Source organism: Medicago sativa, chromosome 1 (genome assembly GCF_051527215.1).
Source record: "Medicago sativa cultivar Bolivia chromosome 1, Bolivia_mono, whole genome shotgun sequence".
Taxonomy (NCBI): Eukaryota; Viridiplantae; Streptophyta; class Magnoliopsida; order Fabales; family Fabaceae; genus Medicago; species Medicago sativa.
Window position 1 is genome coordinate 71622675 of NC_140749.1, and position 20214 is coordinate 71642888.

Here is a 20214-nt window from a genome sequence, read left to right on the forward strand (position 1 = left end):
CACTCAAATTTGGAAAATGTAAAACAAGCATAACTAAATTATTTCAAACCGTAATTGATTATGATAAACTTCTAAGTCAATAAGTTATATTGGTTGTTATAAATAATACCCCGCCCCCTCTCAAGATCGGAGGAAAATAGAGTGGAATCCGATATTGAAGAACAATAGATGAAACTGAGATGTTTTTTTTTTTTTTTTATAAGCCAAGAGCAAATTGACATCAAAAAGAAAAGCGTAACGCCAACTAAGTTGGTACGCTACTCTAATCTTGTGTCAATTACTCATATATATTATTAAAAAAAGGGGGAAAATTACAAATAAAATAAAATTGGGGGGACATAAACCTAACCCAATAAAACCACACAAGTGTGTCAGTCGACCCCAAACGGGTAATACAGAAATTAAAACAACACACAAGTGTATCAACCTCTAATTAATCCTAAAACTAATTAAAGGTCTTCTATGCGGTGATTAAACCCTCAGTCAACACGGAGGCAATTCATGTACCATCAACTCCCTGCAATAATGGCAGCAAGCTACACGACCCTTTCGAGCCCTACAGTCCAATCCAAACAAAATGAATGGTGAATATTAAGCTGACGTATGAATCATCTGCCAACACAGAAACAATTCAAGATCCATCAACTCCCTGCAAAACAACAACAAGCTAGAATCGCCCCTTTCGAGGAACCAAAGTAACTAAAACAGGCCTAATTATAATCAAACCCAACTTTTTGAGAAAACTTTTTAAGAAACGGTGTATGAATCAACTGTCAACACAAGATTCATAAACCAATAGCCCCTACAGCAGCTTTACCAGCCCTTTCGAGCTCAAATCCATCTACATAAGCCGCCGAACGACATACTGGATAGTGCCTAATAACATAATTAAAACAGGTTGACCCAGATCAACGAGAATTCAGACCAAACTTGCCACGACATGTACCGAGTTCGCATCAGATCGCACAACACAGCCACGTATTAACGACCACAACAATCAGATTACATCGCTACTGTGGAGACCAGCAGCGGCGCAACCTGCAACCACCGCCGTGAAGGAGGCGGCGGCTGTCAAACCCAGGACTAGATCGAAAAGGCTACATCTGAACTGTTTGGGTTGATGGAGGCGTGGTGGTTGGAAACGCAGAAACGGGAGTGTACGGCGGTAGGGGAGAGAAATTGATGTGGGGCTTTGAAAGCTACTACTGGTTAACTAAATCCCTCAAGTGCATAAACTGAGATGTAGGAAGAGCATTTGTAGAACTACAACATTCATCTTCTCCCTCAAAAAAGGACATCAAATTTTCTACGTTCCTCATCCGCTCGTGATAATTATGGATAGAAGCAATATATAGGCAACTGCTTGCTTGGTTGTTACAGTGTAAGGGCTGGAGTTGGAGACATGACTAAGTTATGAAAGAGATATGATAGCCGAGTTAAATTACCCAACCTTCACAAATGACCGGCTGACAGTAGATTTATAACATGGTAACCTGCAGCAGGTCTGCAAGTGTGCGAATACATGTGGCCTATTCAGCTTGCATTGGCTTGCAAGTGTTGCTGTAAGGTTGACGTTTCAGAAAATATGAGAACCTACCTAGTCAGGTGTGCCTTTCAAATATCAAGAGGATTACAAGGTCTGCATACATGCATACAGGTTGAAGTATAATAATGTTCTAACAACTTATCAACTGTCTATAAAGAGAATAATCAGACGATGGATCATCATCGCTGTTATTGAAGCTCAGATTCAGGTTTATAGCTAACATTGAGATTGAATACTGTAACAAAAAATATTCAATTAAACAGAAAAAATAAGGAAAAAGTGAGAGAAGCTGAAAACAGAAAACAGTTTCATTCAACATTACACCCCTTAAAATGAAAAATGATCTTTCAGTCATATCATACAATATGTAGCCTTTTTACCTTTTTGATAGCCAAAAATAATGCAGGAATATTGCTTACAGAGATCGTATCTCACTATTATGAAAAACCATCGGCACACCATAAGAAGCAAAATATTCAGTTATAGTTGGGTTGGTAGAATTAAGATGCAGAGGCTAATTTGGTGATTTGTTCATATATGGGAGCGGGAACTGAGTTCATAAGAAAATCAGTAGATAATCGATCATTTAAGAACAAAATTAGTAACCAAGAGCCAAGACTGAAACGGTAAAGATCTGTCATATTCAAGAGACGGTGTTTATTCTCACCATATTTATATTGCAGTTTTACACTTGATAATTGATGTGAAGATCCCTTGGTTGCAAGGAAATCAGTTAAAGCCAATTCGTTGGCATTGTAACATAACAAGCAATAACAATATTAATAAATATACAATCAAAGGAACCGAAAAATGAGGAGAATTGTAAGAGAGCGACATAACAGATATCTAGTGTTAAGTGTGACAAATTGATTCACAGATTTTGCATTCATAGAGGTGGAGATAACTGTCAGTTAAAGAGTTAATTAAGCTTATGATGCTATATTGACTGGTTATTATAGGTAATAACAGTGTTAATGAACACAAGAAAAATAAAACAAATATAAAACTTAAGAGCTAACCTGGACTCAGGCATCGCATTCCAGGGTGAAAGAGAACTAATGTTGTCAATCAAAGGTTAAGTACCTAGCGTTCATAGTTGAAAGTTCCAAAAAAATAAAACATGGCAGCAAATAAATATTGCATCAAGTATATAGTTGAACATCCAAAACACAACTATCCCAGTATATACCGAACTACCATACTATAATTATAATAAGAAATATAATTTACAAAGAGACCGTTTGGAACATGAATATACGTCAAACAGTGTGTTGAAAAGTTGAGACTTCAAATCTTCAAGCAGTATTCTGCCATCCAAGACGCAAGACCCCTACATAATTCAATGAATGTTGCTTAATCAATTGTCTTCCTTAGGTCTAACTTCTATTCCTTCAAGAAAGAAATTTCCCTTCGGCAAATCACCATCTATCTCGATAACACTAATGTGGACTTCTACACCTTCGAGGCATAAATTAAAGAACTCTCCCATCTCAATCTCCAACCACCCATCACGTCTCACACAAGGACGTCGCAATCCTACTACTTTGTTGTGCGACATACTAGTCCCAGAAAGACGGAGCCATATTAGTTCTTTGTTCCTATGTACCAAGCTTGGATCCAAACACACAATTTTAGTGCTTCTATGGCTACCTTCGACACCAACTAACAAGTCCACAGGATGATTCTCAAATCCAAATACCGCAATCATCTTGAACACAAGATAAGCCGCATACTGAGTAATTGGGGACAAGGCACAGGTGTTTATCTTTCCATGAATTTCAAGCCAACGCACGTGAAGAAGCTTAGCAACTTTGGGGAACCTATCCAACACAAATGGAGTATTTATAGAGACTAAAATTTGGAAGTTGTAAACCAAGGGTAACAAAATCATTTCAAGTGTAATTGATTGTGATAAGATTCTCAGTTAACAAGTTACTTTGATAGTTTCAAGCATAACCAAACCTGGAATCAGGCACAGCAATCCATTTGCAATATCGATCATCGTCACCCCAAGCAATGGCGAGAGATCTAGCAGCAAGCATATAACACTTTTTTCCACTCTTTCTATCCAATTGAAAGCTCTGCATTTCAACATATACATAACTTATTTATCAGCATTTTCATTTCAAAATCCAAAAATTAAATTCAGTTTCTATTTTCTCCCTCTCTGTGTTTTCTTACTATACAGTCAAATTGTCAATTATACGAGAAATTGGAGGAGGTTATAAAGAAGAATACCTTTTGAGCATTGTCGATGATGATAGGGCGCTCAGATAGGGTGAGAAAGAGAGCCTTTTTGGTAGGAGCGTTGGCAATGGAAGGAGGAGAGTGTGAGATGATGAAGTCGATGAATTGGGGGTCAGAACGGAGAAAATGATTCCATACGGCGTCGGAATCAGCGGCAGAACGGAATGTCTTGGAAACCACGGAGAACCTGCCGACGTCAGCCGGAGTGGTACGAGATAGTATGGCGGCAATGCACCCTTCCGGTAATTCTTCAAACGTTCCCATTCTGTTTTGCATTTTACCTGCGAAGAATAAAGATGGAAGTAGGTCGGGTAATTTGTACCGTACTATAGCATTTTATGTGTTTTTGTTAAGAATAAATGATCATTCCAGTCTTTACTATGAATTTCGCTATCACAAAAATCTCTTACTCAAATTCTGCTCTTTACCCAATACAAAACACTCGCGGCCAACTGATTTTTCAAATATACCCCTGCATAAGTTAAGTCACGCACCGTGACTTAACTCACGTATCTAATAGCACAGCGTGACTTAAGTCACGTACCACTGACATGTGCGCGAGTTAACTCACGCAGGTTGGTCGGTGGTTTGAACTCAAGAACACACATTTTTTGGACGGTGGTCAGCTTTTCCTTCTTGATTCTACACGTTTCTTTACAAGTTTTACATGTTTTTTTACTACATTAATTGTAGTTATAACCTATGTTACAATTCTCACCTATAAATACCCCTCCAAACTTCCTCATTTCCTCACACCATCTCACATTCTTTACCACCCACCCCCCCCCCCCCCCCCCCCCCCCACCCACACACACACACACACTTCTCTTCTTCTTTTATCCAAAGAACTTTTTACCTCTTTGAGGTATAAAGTGACCAATCTTGAGGTAAAAAGAGACTAATCGAGTTGGGGTAAAAGGAGATCGACCCTTGGGTAAAACTAAATTTGCTTCTTTTTACCCCCCAAAAACTTTTTACTGTGGGTAAAAAGAATTTTCTTGGGGTATAAAAAGAACCAGATTTAGATTTACCCCAAGGGTTGGTCTCTTTTTAACCCAAGCTGATTGGTCTCTTGTTACCCCAATGTTGGTCACTTTTTATCCCAATGTTGGTCTTTTTTACCCCAAAGAAGTAGATTTAGTAAATTCGAATAAAATGTATCAATTATTGTAAATGTATCAATTATATTAATAAAATGAGACGTTATATGTATTAATTTTGTTCATTTCTTTTTATTTATATTTGCATTTATTTTATGATTTTGTATTGAATAAATAAATTCGAATAATGTGAATAAATAAATTCGAATAAAGACTAATTAAACCTAACGTGAATTCGAATAAAAATTGCGTATTGAATAAAAATGAGGTTCTGTCTGTCTATAAAACAGCACGCAGCGTACTCACGCAACGTGGGTTAAATTGTGCAGATTTAACATTTGCGTGAGTTAACTCACGCATGGGTATTTTCGGTATTTCAGTTGGGCGGGAGCAAAATGTGTTGGGTAAAGAGCAGAATTCAACATTAAATACAAAGTAGTTTTTAGATGTGTACCTCTATTATCGGTTTAGTCTCCGGTGTTAAAAATTTACGTTAATCGATGAACAAATATTTTGTGTTGACAAGATATACGATGTATCACATGGACTAAATCGAAAGTAGAAAACCAAAAATCAAATCCCCAAGTTTCCCTAAATCTCAAATCCCTTGATAAATTGTTCATCTTTAATTCTTTCTTTTCTTTTCTCCTTTAGAGTCACGTAGTCCTGAAAGTCTCTAATGAAAAGCACAGTAGGAAATTCAGTAGCGAAAACTTTACCCTCCTTGATAAAATCATTGAAATAATTTTTTTAGTTTAAATAATTGTGATTAAATATTATAAAGTGGTAGGCTAAATATATGCAAAATATTATAAATATTAAAGATATAATTAATGATAAAAGAAGATGTTAATGATTCATATATTTTTTATATAACGTTGATAGATATTTTTATTTTCTATATAAATTTATAAAGCTTGTCAAAAAAATATATAAATTTATAAATAATAAATATGTATAATGTGCATGATAGTTTTACATTATATTGTAATTATTATATTATAACTAGTAGAAGACATGCGTATTCATACGGGTCGCATAATATTGTGGTAATTATGTAAAAAAGTTATATTGTTACTATTGTGAAATATTTAAATTTATATTGTTTTTTTTTTACAGATTAAATTTATATTGTTACTATTGTGAAATATTTAAATATATTAAATAAAAATTATCAACATTAATAATGTACTGTTTTTATTAAATATTTGTTTATTTTATATGCAAGAATCCGTTAAATATTTGCAGATTTTATGTGCTTATATCTTAAGAAAGAAATTTTTATGTCCTAATCCTCATAAGGAAATTTTTATCTTCCTGTATGAGAAAGTTAATATGATCAATTTTTAAAATTTCATGAGTATTTTCAAAATACCAAAATTAATGTAGTGTGTATATTAAATATATATTTATTTTATTTGCTAAGTCAGTTATCAAATTGATACCAGCATATGTATAATGGAAATTGCAGATCAGTTTATCCACTTCACATATAGCTTACAATTATAGCCACGTTCTTGAGCAAAGTCGATTGATCTTGTACCAAATATACGCATAAAAATCTTCTGGAATATTTCATAATATGTCATTTAAATTATCTAATTCCACTCATCCAGAAAATGTGTGCAGAACACAGGTTGGATGATCTCCATCTTCTGCATAGGCTTGCAAATGTTACTACAAGGATGAAAGTTTCAGAAAATGCATAGGCTTGCAAATGTTACTATAAGGATGAAAGTTTCAGGAAATATGAGAACCTAGTCAGGTATATTAATATTCTAACTACAAACTACTTATCAACTATCTATAAAGAGAATAATCATACGGTGGATGACCATCACTGCTATTGAGGTTCATATTCAGATTTATAGTTAACTCTGGGATTGAATACTCTAACAAGAAGTATTCACTTAAGTAGAAAAAAAAATGATAGAGAAAATGAGAGAAGCTGAAAATGAAAAATGATCTTTCAGTCATATCATATAAAATTGGTAACCAAGAGCCAAGACTGAAACAGTAAAGATCTGTTAAATTCAGGAGACGATGTTTATTCTCAACTTATTTATATTGCAGTCTTACACTTGAAAATTGATATGAAGTTCCTTTGATTGCAAGGTAATCAGATAAAGCCAATTCATTAGCATTGTAACAGGTAATAACAATAATAAGTATACAATCAAAGGAACTGAAAAATGGGGAGAATTGTAAGAGAGAAACATAACAGACATCTAAAGTGTTGAGTGTGCACATTGATTCACAGACTTAGCTTTCATAAAGGTGCCGATAACTGTTTGTTAAGAGTAAATTAAGCTAATGATGATATATAATGTTGACTGGTTATTATAGATAATAACAGTGTTAATGAACACATGAAAGAAAAAAACAAAAATAAAACTTTAAGAGCTCTCCTGGACGTTGCGTTCCAGAGTGAACGAAAACTAATGTCGTCAATCGAAGGTCAAGTACTAGTGTTCATAGTTTAGAGTTCCAAATAAATAAGAAATGGCAGCAAATAAATATTGTACTAAAAGATATAGTTGAGACATCTAAAACAAAACTATCCTAGTATAGAATGAATTACAATAATATAATCATAATAAGCAATATAATTTATGGAGAGACCGTTTAAAAAATGAATATATGTCACATGGTCATGGTATGTTGAAAATTTGAGATTTCAAGCAGTATTCTGCCATCCAAGATGCTAGACCCCTGCATTGTTTACTGAATGTTGGTAAATTTTGTTCCTTAGGTCTAACTTCTATTCCTTCAAGAAAAAAATTTCCCTTCGGAAAATAACCATCTGTACAGAAATAACTCAAGTAAACTTCTGCATCTTCAAGGCATAAATTAAAGAACTCTCCCATCTCAATCTCCAACCACCCATCGCGTCTCACACTAGGATGTTGCCATTCTTCGGAACACACAAATTTAGTGCTTCTATGGCCTTCTTTGACGCAAAATAATAAGTTTACAGGATGATTCTCAAATCCAAATGCAGCAATCGTTTTGAACACAAGATAAACCACATACTGAGTATTTGGGGACAAGGCACCTGTGTCTCTAGTCCAATAAATTTTAAACCCACGTATACGAAACATAGCAACTTCGGGGAACCTATACAACACAAAAGTTGCAAAGATAAGAATAAAAGAGATGAGAAATTTTTTAAAAGTGATTCATAACATCACAAATGGAGTATTGATGTAGATACACTAACATTGCATTTGCAGGCTCATCTACTAGTATATGGAAATTGTAAACCAAGCTTAACAAAATTGTTTCAAGTGTAAACCAAACCTGGAATTAGGCATAGCAATCCACTTCTGCTCACACCTGTGATTCCAAAAATAAAATTCAAGGGATCTAGCAGCAAGCATATAACACTTTTTTCCACTCATTCTATCCAATTGAAAGCTCTGCATTTCAACACATACAAAACTTATTTATCAGCATTCTATACTCAATGATAAGGCTAGCATTCGAGAAATTGGCGGGTTACAAAGAATAATACCTTTTTACCCTTCTTGATGATGATAGGACGATCAGAGAGAGCGAGATACAGAGCCTTTTTGGTTGGAGCGTTGGCAATGGAAGGAGGAGAATGTGAGATGATGAAGTCGATGAATTGGGGGTCAGAACGGAGAAAGCGATTCCATACGGCGTCAGAATCAGCGGCAGAACGGAATGTCTTGGAAACGAGGGAGAGTCTGACGGCATCAACGGGAGTCGTACAGAGAGTATGGCGGCAATGCACTCTTCCGGTAATTCTTCAAGACATTCCCCTTTTATGTTAAAATATACATTCCCCTCCTTGCAAAACATATCAGAAAATTTTCACTTCCCACTCCCTGAAAAAAACTTGAATTACATTCTCCACCCTTCTTACGTTAAAATCATTTTCACTTCCCACCCCCGAAAGAAACTTGAATTACATTCTCCACCCTTCTTTCGTTAAAATCTACAATTTCCTCCGTTAATAGGTTGTTTTCCTAGTAATTTATCAACAAAAAAAATAATTAAACACACTCCCAAGAAAAATTGTATTGTGGGTCCACTTTAATATAATAAATATTCAAATTCATATTTTTTTTTCTATTTTTTATTCACAATTTCATTAACATCTAGTTTTAAACCCTATTATAAATTATAGAATATAAAACAACACAAAATAAAATTAAAATGACTGAAAAATTACTATAGTCTATAAAATATGATTATTTAAAAATGAATTTTAAATTCTGAGTTATAAAACTAATAACAAAATATTTAAATTTAATCATCTTTGACATTTAAATTACAAATAAATGATTTTTTTTCTTAAATGGTGTTTTAAAATTAGTAGATATCTTAAAAATATTTATTTATGTTGAAATAGATTAAATTCTAGTGCATATTTAATTATTAATGGAGGGGGTTGTAATTCAAATCTCATGGAGGAGGGGAATATAAGTTTTATTTTTCAAGGGAGGGGAGTGTGTGTATTTTAACTTAAGAGGGGAGAACCGAAGAGGAGTGTAATTCAAGCTTCTTTTAGGGGAAGAGAGTGTAATTTACTGTATTATAAATTTTTCTGCAAAATTTTATTCAAAAACATGAATTCTACTTGAGTTTACTTTAAATGAGGGACCAAAAGTGAAGATGAAAAACTTTTTGAAGACTAAAAGTTGAAGAAATTTTTTAGAGAGAATAAAACGAAAAGTTTACATATTTATAGAGACCAAAAACATACTTTTTTTTTACCTCCCCTGACCCTAAGTTGGTTTTCATTTGAGGCGTGACGAACACAAACTAAATGTAATGTGAGTATCTCTCTTGTTCAAAACTGAATATTGATTCGTAATATATTATATAGAAGTTTAGTCCATTCTGTTATACTCAATTTTTGTTGGTTCACAAACTAGTTATTTAAAGACAAATGAATTTTTTTTTTTTGTGAAAAAAAAGGCAAAAGTAAAGAAGAAAATGACTATTGAACTATATTAACACTCCATGCAACCTCGCCTCAGGAAATTTCATAAAAAGGAACTTCTAAAAGCTCACAAGAAGGATGATCCAAAATAATGACTGCAAAAGAACTTTGAGAAATACTGAAATTAACAAGCCAACTAACACTTGTGTTGCCTTCATAACATGTAACTACAAAGCTTAGCAACTTCAACTATGGACGCTTAAATAGAAAAGCTATGAGCTAACCTAGACTCTGGCAGGATTCATAACATCACAAATGGAGTAAATAAAAAATGTTGCACATACTGAAGGCTTGTAGGCGCTCACCAAAACCTGTGAGCATCCACTCCAATCGGATGCTATTGGCCTGCTTATACTTGAGGGTTATAGAAATGTTGATGTTTCCCTCCTCAAAACCAACTTTGGTTTATTAGGAGTTTTATGGTTAACTGAGCAAACTATGTGGCCTTGGATGATTTATTTATTTATTTATCACTCATTAATTCCCAATTTCCATTGTGCTTAAGGACGGTCTTGTGCTGATTATTAAGGCGGTGGAGGCATAAGCATAAGTATAAGCTACACTTAATGTTGCCATCTTGTTTCTTTGGTGTATTCTCTTTTGGCGTTTTCTCTGAAAAAACACTACTAGATTGTGGCAAACATTCTATTTACTACCACTATCTTAAGTATAGAAAATTTGAAAAGAAAATTAATTGATCTTATGAAGAATGTATATCAGTGTATGTATTTATTTTTTAAAAACTAAACTACGTGGATCCAATACCAGCATTAGTTTGTGGGAAATTTCATAGTCGGGGGTGATCAATATGTCAAACCCAAAAGTTTTCTTTGACATTCTAATTGTGAGCTGCTAGAATGGTAATGGAACTGTTTGCAAATTGCAGGAGTCAGTTTATCCATTCCACATATCTAATGTATAGCTTACAATTATAGCCACGTTCTTGAGCGAAGTCAATTGATCTTGTACAAAATACACTCATAAAAATTAAAAATCTTCTGGAATATTTCATAATATGACTCATTTAAATTATCTAATTCCACTCATCCAGAAAAAGCTTTGTGCATAAGCACGCCATAAAAGGATGTAGCACTAAAAAGTGAAGTGAGTTCCACTGATATAGGAGTGAATATAAAATACAAGTCCATTGAAGGGTTTCTACAGAATGCTGCTCAAAATTCACGGCATATCCTTCTCAAGATATAATACTAGGTCCTATTAGTCCAGAACTAAAATAAATTTATTGTAAGATATATATTGCATAAACTATGGATCAAATGTACACATTGCTGAACCATAAGCAAAATAAAGACGACTAAACTGTATAGATGGTAGATCTTTAATGCAACAATTGGCACAACATAAGAAGCTAAAAACTCAACAATTTAAGAATAAAATTGGCAACCAAGAGCCAAGACTGAAACAATAAAGATCTGTCAAATCCAGGAGATGCTGTTAATTCTCTGCATATTTGTATTGCAATCTTACACTTAAAAATTGACTTGAAGTTCCTCCGTTGCAAGGAAATCAGTTAAAGCCAATTTATTCATATAATTAACAGAGATAATTTGAAACATAAATATATGTCATATAGATGTTGAAAAGTTGAGACTTCAAATCTTCAAGCATCATTTTGCCATCCAAGACGCAAAACCCCTGCATAGTTCAGCAAGTGTTGCTTAATTTTCTTCCTTAGGTCTAACTTCTATTCCTTCAAGAAAAAAATTTCCCAACAGCAGACCAGGTTTTACCTGGGTAACACTCATCTTGACTTCTTTATTTTTGAGGCCTAAATTAAAGAACTCTCCCATCTCAATCTCCAACCACCCATCGCTTCTCAAACTCGGACGTTGCAGTCCTTCTACTCTGTTGTGCATTGTTCTAGTCCAAGCATGACCGAGCAATATTGATTTAATGGTGGGCGGCATAGCTTCCACATTTGGATCCAATAAGACAGTTTTAGTACTTTTATGGCTACCTCTGACACCAACTGATAACTCCTGAGGACAGTTCTGAAATCCTTGGGCATCAAACATCTTGAACACAAGATAAGCCGCATACTGAGTATTTGGAGACAAGACACGGGTTTTTATCTCGCCACTAATGTCAAGCATCCACACAGAAACAAGCTCAGCAACTTCGGGGAATCTATCCAACACAAAAGTTGCAAAGATAAGAATAAAGGAGCTGAGAGAAAAGTTGAAAGTAATTCATAACATCACAAATGGAGTATTTATACAGGTGTAGATACACTAACAATGCAGGCTCATCAACTAAAATTTGGAAGCTGTAAACCAAGCGTAACTAAATTGTTTCAAGTGTAACTGATTATGATGATGAAAAGTGTCTCGGTTAATAAGTTGTTTTGATTGTTTATGCATACATAGAATTATGAGACATGGACTACCATCACTGTTATTGAGGTTCAGATTAGGTTTTATAGGATCAATCAATAGTAAGTGTCGGTAACTATCACTTACACAGGAAATAAAATCATTCAATCCCATAAAAACGTTGTGTGGTCCATATATGTGCTTCATAGCAGTCAATTAAGTCGTCAATTAATGAGGTAATCAAGTCATCAGATATATATTTTGGGTGGTTACCTGGAATCAGGCATAGCAATCCACTTCCAATAGCGATCATCATCCATATCCCAAGCAATGCCAAGAGATCTAGCAGCAAGCATGACACACCTTTTTCCACTCTTTCTATGCAATTGAATGCTCTGAATTTCAACACATACAAAACTTATTTATCAGCATTCTATACAGTCAATGATAAGTCTAGTATTCGAAAAATTGGCGGTTACAAAGAATAATACCTTTTCACCATTCTTGATGATAATTGGGCGATCAGAGAGAGCGAGATACAGAGCCTTTTTGGTTGGAGTGTTGGCAATGGAAGGAGGAGAGTGTGAGACGATGAAGTCGATGAATTGGGGGTCAGAACGGAGAAAGTGATTCCATACGGCGTCGGAATCAGCGGCAGAACGGAATGTCTTGGAAACCACGGAGAACCTGCCGGCCACAACTGGAGTCGTATGAGAGAGTATGGCGGCAACGCACTCTTCTGGCAATTTATCGAACTTTGTCATTCTTTTGCTGTTTAGCTGCGAAGTACGAGGGTAAAAATTGGTCTAGTCGTCATTGTACTGTTGCATTTATACTAGTTTTTTTTTTTCAACCAAAAACAAAGATTATTTTTTTAAAAAATAAAAATAAAACAATACTTTCTTTATATGGTTTTCTTTCATGGGTTATAATTCTTATTTTAGGTGTCGAACACTTCGAAATTGAATATTTATCCGTTATATCATATAGAAGTTTAGTTTATTTCGCTAGTTTCAATATTTTGTTGGTTTTTTTTCCTTCAAAAAATATTTGTTGGTTTTTTTTTTTTAAGTATATTTGTTGGTTAAAAGACTGTTTGTTTATTTTACTTAAAAAAATATTTATTTAAACAAAATTGGTTTATTTGTTTTTGTGAAAAAAAGAGGGCATGCAAAGAAAAAGAAGAAAATTATTAAGGGGTCGTTTGTTACGGATTAAAATAAAAGTGATTTTCATATAAAATAATTTAGAGATTATTTTTTAGAGATTTTATGAAAAATCAGAATCTATTTTGCATTTGTTTACCGTAATAAAAATCACTTTTTTTAAAAAATAATTTAGTTTGTTTGGATCCAGCTATATAAAAGCGATTATTTTGTTACAAAATTAGTTCAATCTTTAGATCTATATTTTATCTCTCATCTAAAAAAAATCTATTTTTTGAGAAGCTGCTCTCAACAGCTTCTCATTTGAAGCTGTTTTTAGATTTTTTTTAGATTCTGATTTTTTTAATAATCTGTAACAAACGGATGCAATATTATTAAAAGTGATTGTTTTCTTAAAAAAAGTGATTTTTTCCTAAAAAAAGTTATAACAAACGGGCTCTAAATTGCACTAACATTTATAGACATACAATATGGGTAAATGTCGTTGAAAAGAAACTTATAAAACTCACTAGAAGGTTGATCCAAAATAGTGATTGCAAAAGAACTTGGAGAAGTATTGTAATTAGCAGCCAAACGAGCACTTATCCGGTTTGGATCGGTTTTGAGGAAAAACCTCATCCGATCCAAAGATAAAATTATATGCGGTTCGGTTCGGTTTTGGATGATTAGTTTTAAAAAACCAATCCGATCAAATCCAAATTAATGCGGTTTAATTTGGATCGGTTTTTGGATGTCCAAATTACAAATTGTAACTTTATTTATTAATAATAATCTTATAAAAATATAATAATATAATAGGTTTGATACAAAATATAACATATGATTTATAAAAAATTAATAGTGCGGAATAATAATAATTAATTAGCTTTAAAACATACAAAAAAGAAACAAAATTGATTAAATTAAACTCATACGTAGTATTAAAAGAATTAAAAATAAAAAAATAATAGCTTAATATAATATATTATACACCCTCCGGCCACTAATATAAGCAAAAATCCACTTTTTAGATACATTCAATTAATGATGTATGTGACATATAATAAAGACCACATACATCATTAATTGAATGTATCTAAAAAGTGGATTTTTGCTTATAATAGTGACCGGAGGGTGTACTTATAAAATGGAAATATATATTAAAATATTTGTATGCGGTTCGGTTCGGTTTGGTTCGGTTTTGAAAAATCAATCCAAAATCCGATCCAATCCAAGCGGTTTTTACAAAATGTTATCCAAACACATCCAATAATATTCGATTTTGTGCGATTTTTGATTTTTTTATATCGGTTTGCGGTTTTAATTTGGATCGGTTTGGATTTAAACACCCCTAACCTTCATCATATGTATGATTAATATCAACTTGTCAATTTACATTCAAAAGGTGACAGCTACAATGAATGGACTAAGGTGGGAACTTTCCCAATGCACTCGACCTTTCATGTTATCATATCATCAATAAGAGCATCCACAATGGTGAGGTCTTCACCATTTAAGACCTCGTACCTAATAGGTACTCCCATTGTGGAAAAAAAAATTGGGAGTCTTAAAAGATCCAAGGTCTAACTTAAGACCCCCATTCTTAAATGGGCCCACATCACTTTTTATTAAAATAATCATTTTCATGGCCATTAAATAATATTTGTGGGACCCTATTAGACCTTTTGTTATAGGATCTCCATTGGAGTGGTTGAGTACCTATTAAGTACTATTATTAAAAAATTATTAAAAAGTAATGTGTCCATGTGGGACCCATTTAAGACCTCAAAGTTGAGGGTCTCCATTGTGGATGCTCTAAGAACTTTAGATTTACTATCCACTTTTCTTCAAAAAAAAAAAAAAACTTTCGATTTACTATCTACTTAAGAGTGTGCAACTCCCTCTCTCTGTGCCAAATCCAAACCCATGTACCTTCACCAAATCTCAGCATAATGTGCATCGCAATCCTTAAACTTAAGAAAGTACCCCTCCAACCATTTATTATCTAAGTCGCGTAACAACCATCCACAACATGCAATGTTTGATTCGTCTTCTTGACCTCCATCGCATTTAAGCTTTACACGCCCCTCCCATGCTTCTTCCAACTGACGAATATAGTTTCTCGTTGTCGAACCACTAGGTGATTATGAGTGCACCTATCAAAGTTTTTTTTGTCAATTAAGTAATAATATATATATGTAGGGCTAGTTGTCGTTTGAAGGTCTTCTTCAAAAATAGATTTACTCCTCCATGTCCATAAATTTAACACATTGCCATCAAGATCGAAGTCCAATCGTCATCTTGAGTTTCTTGCAATTGTTGGTGATATTCTTAAAAATTCAATCCCTTCGATTTAAAGAGAAAAAGATTAGCAACAAAAGATTGGGTGATTAACCGGAGCCAAACCCCCATTAAAATAGTGAGAAATTCTCACCCTCGTTTACTCTTGTGATGATTAGTAAGGAAACGCTCACGAGCCGCCATCCACACGAAAGTTTGAGTTCTATGCAGGCCTTAACACGCCCATATTTTCGTCCACTTACCACCAATGGGTTCAAAATTCTCATTCATATTACAAGCACTCTGGACCTAGAAATGATGAGTATTGGTTCCTCTCCAATCAATAGAGTCAGGGCCGTCCATATTCTCTATGAAGTGATGCGTATTTGTTCCTCTCCGGTCAATAGAGTCGGAGCCATCCGTAATGGTAGGAGAATGAAGGGAAAAGATTTAATGGACAGTGTTAGCCAGTAAGAAAATCTCAATCTCAATCCCCTAAAGGATTCAAAGCATCCCTCACAGTGAAAGTAGTGTTAATAAGAAACTAGGCAGACTAAGTAAAGAGAGGGTCCTAGTCCATTTATCCAATAAGAAGTTGATATGATTTGCATGCTCTATCTGCTACACAATATTCTGCTTAAAATGATATAAACTCTTAGTCGAAACTTTTCACAAAGGAGAATCGTAGGGTTGGGACATGATATAAGTTTGAAGGTCTTGATGTTTGTCATATGTTTTTTATTAGAAAATATATGTTCGTAGAGTACTATTATACAGAGACATATGTTTTTGTTTATTCAGCAACAAATGGAATTTTATTAGAAATAAAGCGAGAGAAGTACAGATAGTTTGATACTCATTAATGAATTGGTAAAATTGACAAAATATCTTATTACTTAAATAAATAAAAACTTCCTCACATGAAAGGAACCCTAACCAATCTCATAATCCTTTTAATTGTTTGATTAGTATTTTTTTTTGTTACAGTTTGATTAGTAGTTTTGCATATAAAATAAGAATGTAATGTATACTGAAGGAGGAAGAAATTTTATGTTATCACAATTTTTTTTCCCAGATATGCATTTATGTTATGTATACTGAAGTCATTTAAAGCTAAAGATTAAATGGTTCATTCAACGACAGCAACAGGAGATCGGATCATGGTACTACTACTCTGTCTATATCAAGTTATCAACTTCCTACCATTTCAAACTCAATCCTCTTTCCATCTATCAACTAATTTGTGAATCGTTTCAAAATCCTATACTGCGAATGACACTGCACATGTTGAAGGCTTGAAGATGTCCATCCCATCAAAACCTGTGAGCTCAAAGCTTGAGCCAAGTAGTTCTCATCCACTAGTCCTGGATCCTATTGCTCTGCTTATACTTGAGAGTTTTAGAATTGTTAAACATATGTCCCCCTCGTCAAAACCTGCTTTGATTTGTTTGGAGTTTTAGTTACCTAAGCAAAGCATGTTTGCCTTGGATGATTTACTTATTTAACACACACATTCCCACTCTGCTTATGGTTGGTCTTGTGCTGATTATTTATTGTATCAGAACATAACATAAGCAAAAGCTACACTTAATGTTGCCATCTTGTTTTTATGGTATCTGATCTTCTCTTTGGCCATAAGCTCCAAGTTTTTTCTCTGGAAAAAAACTACTAGATTGTGGCAAACATCGTAATTCCTACCATTATCATAAGTATAGAAAATTTGAAAGCGAAAATGATTGATCTTATTGAGAATGTGTATGTGTTCAAAAAAAATTATTGAAGTTTACACAGATCCAATACCACCGGTTTATAGTAAGATAAAATGACATACAAGAAAGAGCTTCTACACAACATAATGCAACTCAAATTTACCGTTACAATTCATAATCCCAAAAAATACTTACAATTCATCATGCATCCTTCTCATTCTCAACATACGAAATTAACTCCTATTAGTCCAGAATCAGGATAAATTTGGCATAAACTATGACATACAGTCGTCACACTACTGAATCAAAGGCAAAACAAAAATGACTAAACTGAACAGATAGATGTTTCAACTTTCAATGCAATAATTGGCTATATTATTCACCTTTAACCATGTAAAGATAACATACAAGCTATAGAGAAAACAAAAATGATCAAGTCCTTCTATTAAGTAGGCAAAGCAAAAGAATATTGCAACTAAACCCAAATTAATAAAGAGCCATATTCCGCAGGACCCAAAAAAACAAAGGTAAGGAAGAAAGGGAAAAGAGATTGAAACTCACTTGACTACAATTCCTAATCCAATCCTTTAACCCTTCATTTCAGTCCCAAACTTCTTCACTCAACATATCACCATCATTTTCAGTAGGTGGCCTAACAACAATAACTACATTCCCTAAACACTCGTTAACACCCATTTCCTTCAAAATCGAACCCCTTTGAACCTTTAAACCAACATCATTACCATCATCTTTTACCAAATAGAGCCCATCATCATTCTCCACCTCCCTCTTACTCCTATCAGCAACCACCAAAATAGGCTCTTCCTTATACCACCTATTAGCCTTCCATGGTAAAACTCTAGCATCCAAAAACGACACAACAACGCCTTTCCCTAAATTAACCACCGGCCCCCAAGCCGGTAACACCACCCATTTCTCCCACCCTTTCTCCGCCACCACAATACCAAACTCACCTTCCTTTTTAATCTCAAAAGGTGCTTCCATAATCACCCTTTCTCCTTCCTCAGCTTTACACACCGGCAAAACAACCACCGAGGTCGCCTCAGCTACTTCACCAATCTTCAATCTCACCACATTAACAGGCACTTTTAACACAACATCTTCAACCTCCTCCTCTTCAGCCTTCCCACTCAACTCCTCCAAAACCACTTTTCTAGCTTTATCAGACTCTACAGCAGTCAACGCTTGTTCAAGAAAAGCAGTTCTTGGATCAGAAGGATTCTTATGTTCCTTACTTTGTCTGTAATACAAATAAGCAAGACAATCTCCCGGGAGATGATAATCAAAACTCTCCCAATTTTTTTCACCGCGTCTACTCGGGAAATCCTTTATCGAACGGGCTAGATCTTGAGCACCTTTTCCATCATATCTCTTCTCCACAATGAAACGCGCTGCAGCAGCACGTTGCGAAGTGGAGAGGAGACGAATTTCGTATAAAACTTCAGCACCACCGCTATCAAAGTAAGAGAGAATCTCTTCATCAGTGTTGGCGACAAGAGTGTCACGAACTTGAGTTGCGACTATGATACGATTCTGTTCAACGCCGGTGATGCCAGTGGTTTCTTCAATGGTGGGAGGTGAAAAGCCTTCTCGGAGGAGGGAAGTGATGAGAGGAGCGTATTCGTGCCATGCACCGAGACGGTTGGCGAGGATGTCGATACGAGCTGGGATGTCGAGGTTGTCGTATTTTGATGGGAGAGGTGTTGGTGGTGGTCGGAAGGGTTGGTATAGTTGTTTCTGTGGTTGTTGTACTTGTTGTTTTTTGCTGTGTGATGAAGGGTTGTTGAGGACGGCTGAGATTGATTTAAGGCGGTAATAAGAACGGTTGAGATTGGAGGAAGAGGGTGAGATATTGAGAAATTTTAGATTTAAAGTGTTAACAGAACTGATACATGGTGAAAGCATCTTGTGAAGTATGCCAATTGGTAAGTGAAGTGAAGATTGAAGAATGGGTTATGGAGTAGTAGTTGTGTTGAGTGCCTTATCTGGTAGATAGATAGATGTTATCAGTTTCTTAGATTTTACACTAAGAGGAGTGTTCACTTGTTTCACCTTCTTTAGATTTCTGTTTCCCTCCAGAGATAACTGAAAACAACTCAAAATATCTTATGTGGACGATATTCAACCTCATCCACACAGACTTATGGCTTGCTACTACCTAATACATTAGATTGAGTATTGATATTTGAACAACCATTTTTTACGACTATTATGACAACTTTTTTTTCCTTTCTTTCTATTGGTCAAAAAAAATGAAGAGAGAAACATAATATGAGTATAAAAGAGAAAATTGTCAAAAAGTTGTCACAAAAATGGTTGTACAAATATCATTTCTCAATTGGACAAAACTTTTGCGGTATTGAACATTTTTTGCACTTATCAAACTATCTTGGTATATTAGATAATTTGTACTTGAGTTGAGATTAAAAGGTGCGTTGTAATTTAGTGGGAGAAAAGAATTTTAATTTCTGTCGTGTCACTTCTTTCCGGTTTGTTATGTCCTTGAAACAGTTTTATGGAGGTGATCTCCGGCTTTCAAAAACCGAGAGAGGTTGCAAAGAAAGAATTGGAGTGGTGATAAGATGGAAAGGAAGACGGCATGGTTATTGGTTCGAGATTCTAAATGCTCCTATATCTTCGTGTTCAAAGAAACAAGACATAGTGACGTTATCATCTCATGAGGCTAAATATGTTGCATGTTAAGTTGTTTGGTTAGGCTCATTGCTTACTGAGTTGAAGATTGAGGAGCCTTTTGCACCTTAAGGTAGAAAATATATCAGCCATCAATTTCATGTGGTAGAAGCAAGAACAATGAAACTAAAGATAAGTAGGAAAATTAATGTTTGAAGTGATTTATTGCA

The 20214-nt window shown here is 34.5% G+C and overlaps 3 protein-coding genes and 1 pseudogene across 5 annotated transcripts; all 4 read right to left on the reverse strand.

Annotated features, from left to right (window-relative positions):
• Positions 1 to 268: 268 nt before the first annotated feature.
• LOC146957037 (F-box protein PP2-B11-like) lies at positions 269 to 4195 on the reverse strand. The gene is made up of 3 exons (XM_085733747.1): positions 3785 to 4195; positions 3509 to 3627; positions 269 to 3366 (listed from the first exon to the last, which is right to left on the reverse strand). Exons 1-3 carry the CDS (start codon positions 4067 to 4069, stop codon positions 2904 to 2906), a joined length of 867 nt encoding a protein of 288 aa, XP_085589873.1. The 5' UTR covers positions 4070 to 4195; the 3' UTR covers positions 269 to 2903.
• Positions 4196 to 7385: 3190 nt separating this feature from the next.
• LOC146957038 (putative F-box protein PP2-B12) lies at positions 7386 to 8718 on the reverse strand (annotated as a pseudogene). Its single transcript, XR_015030037.1, has 3 exons — positions 8408 to 8718; positions 8194 to 8312; positions 7386 to 8010 (listed from the first exon to the last, which is right to left on the reverse strand). The product of XR_015030037.1 is annotated as a putative F-box protein PP2-B12 (transcript).
• Positions 8719 to 11229: 2511 nt separating this feature from the next.
• Positions 11230 to 12996, reverse strand: LOC146957039 (F-box protein PP2-B11-like). Of its 2 annotated transcripts, XM_085733536.1 has the most exons (4): positions 12690 to 12996; positions 12472 to 12593; positions 11617 to 12013; positions 11230 to 11521 (listed from the first exon to the last, which is right to left on the reverse strand). In XM_085733536.1, the coding sequence occupies exons 1-4, from the start codon at positions 12960 to 12962 to the stop codon at positions 11420 to 11422; spliced, it is 894 nt and encodes a 297-aa protein (XP_085589662.1). In that variant the 5' UTR covers positions 12963 to 12996; the 3' UTR covers positions 11230 to 11419. The 2 variants fall into 2 exon arrangements, with proteins under 2 accessions (XP_085589662.1, XP_085589665.1); XM_085733539.1 differs by having other exon boundaries at positions 11230 to 12013.
• Positions 12997 to 17684: 4688 nt separating this feature from the next.
• LOC146957040 (rubisco accumulation factor 1.1, chloroplastic-like) lies at positions 17685 to 19504 on the reverse strand. Its single transcript, XM_085733755.1, has one exon. The coding sequence runs from the start codon at positions 19256 to 19258 to the stop codon at positions 17933 to 17935; it is 1326 nt and encodes a 441-aa protein (XP_085589881.1). The 5' UTR covers positions 19259 to 19504; the 3' UTR covers positions 17685 to 17932.
• Positions 19505 to 20214: the final 710 nt, after the last annotated feature.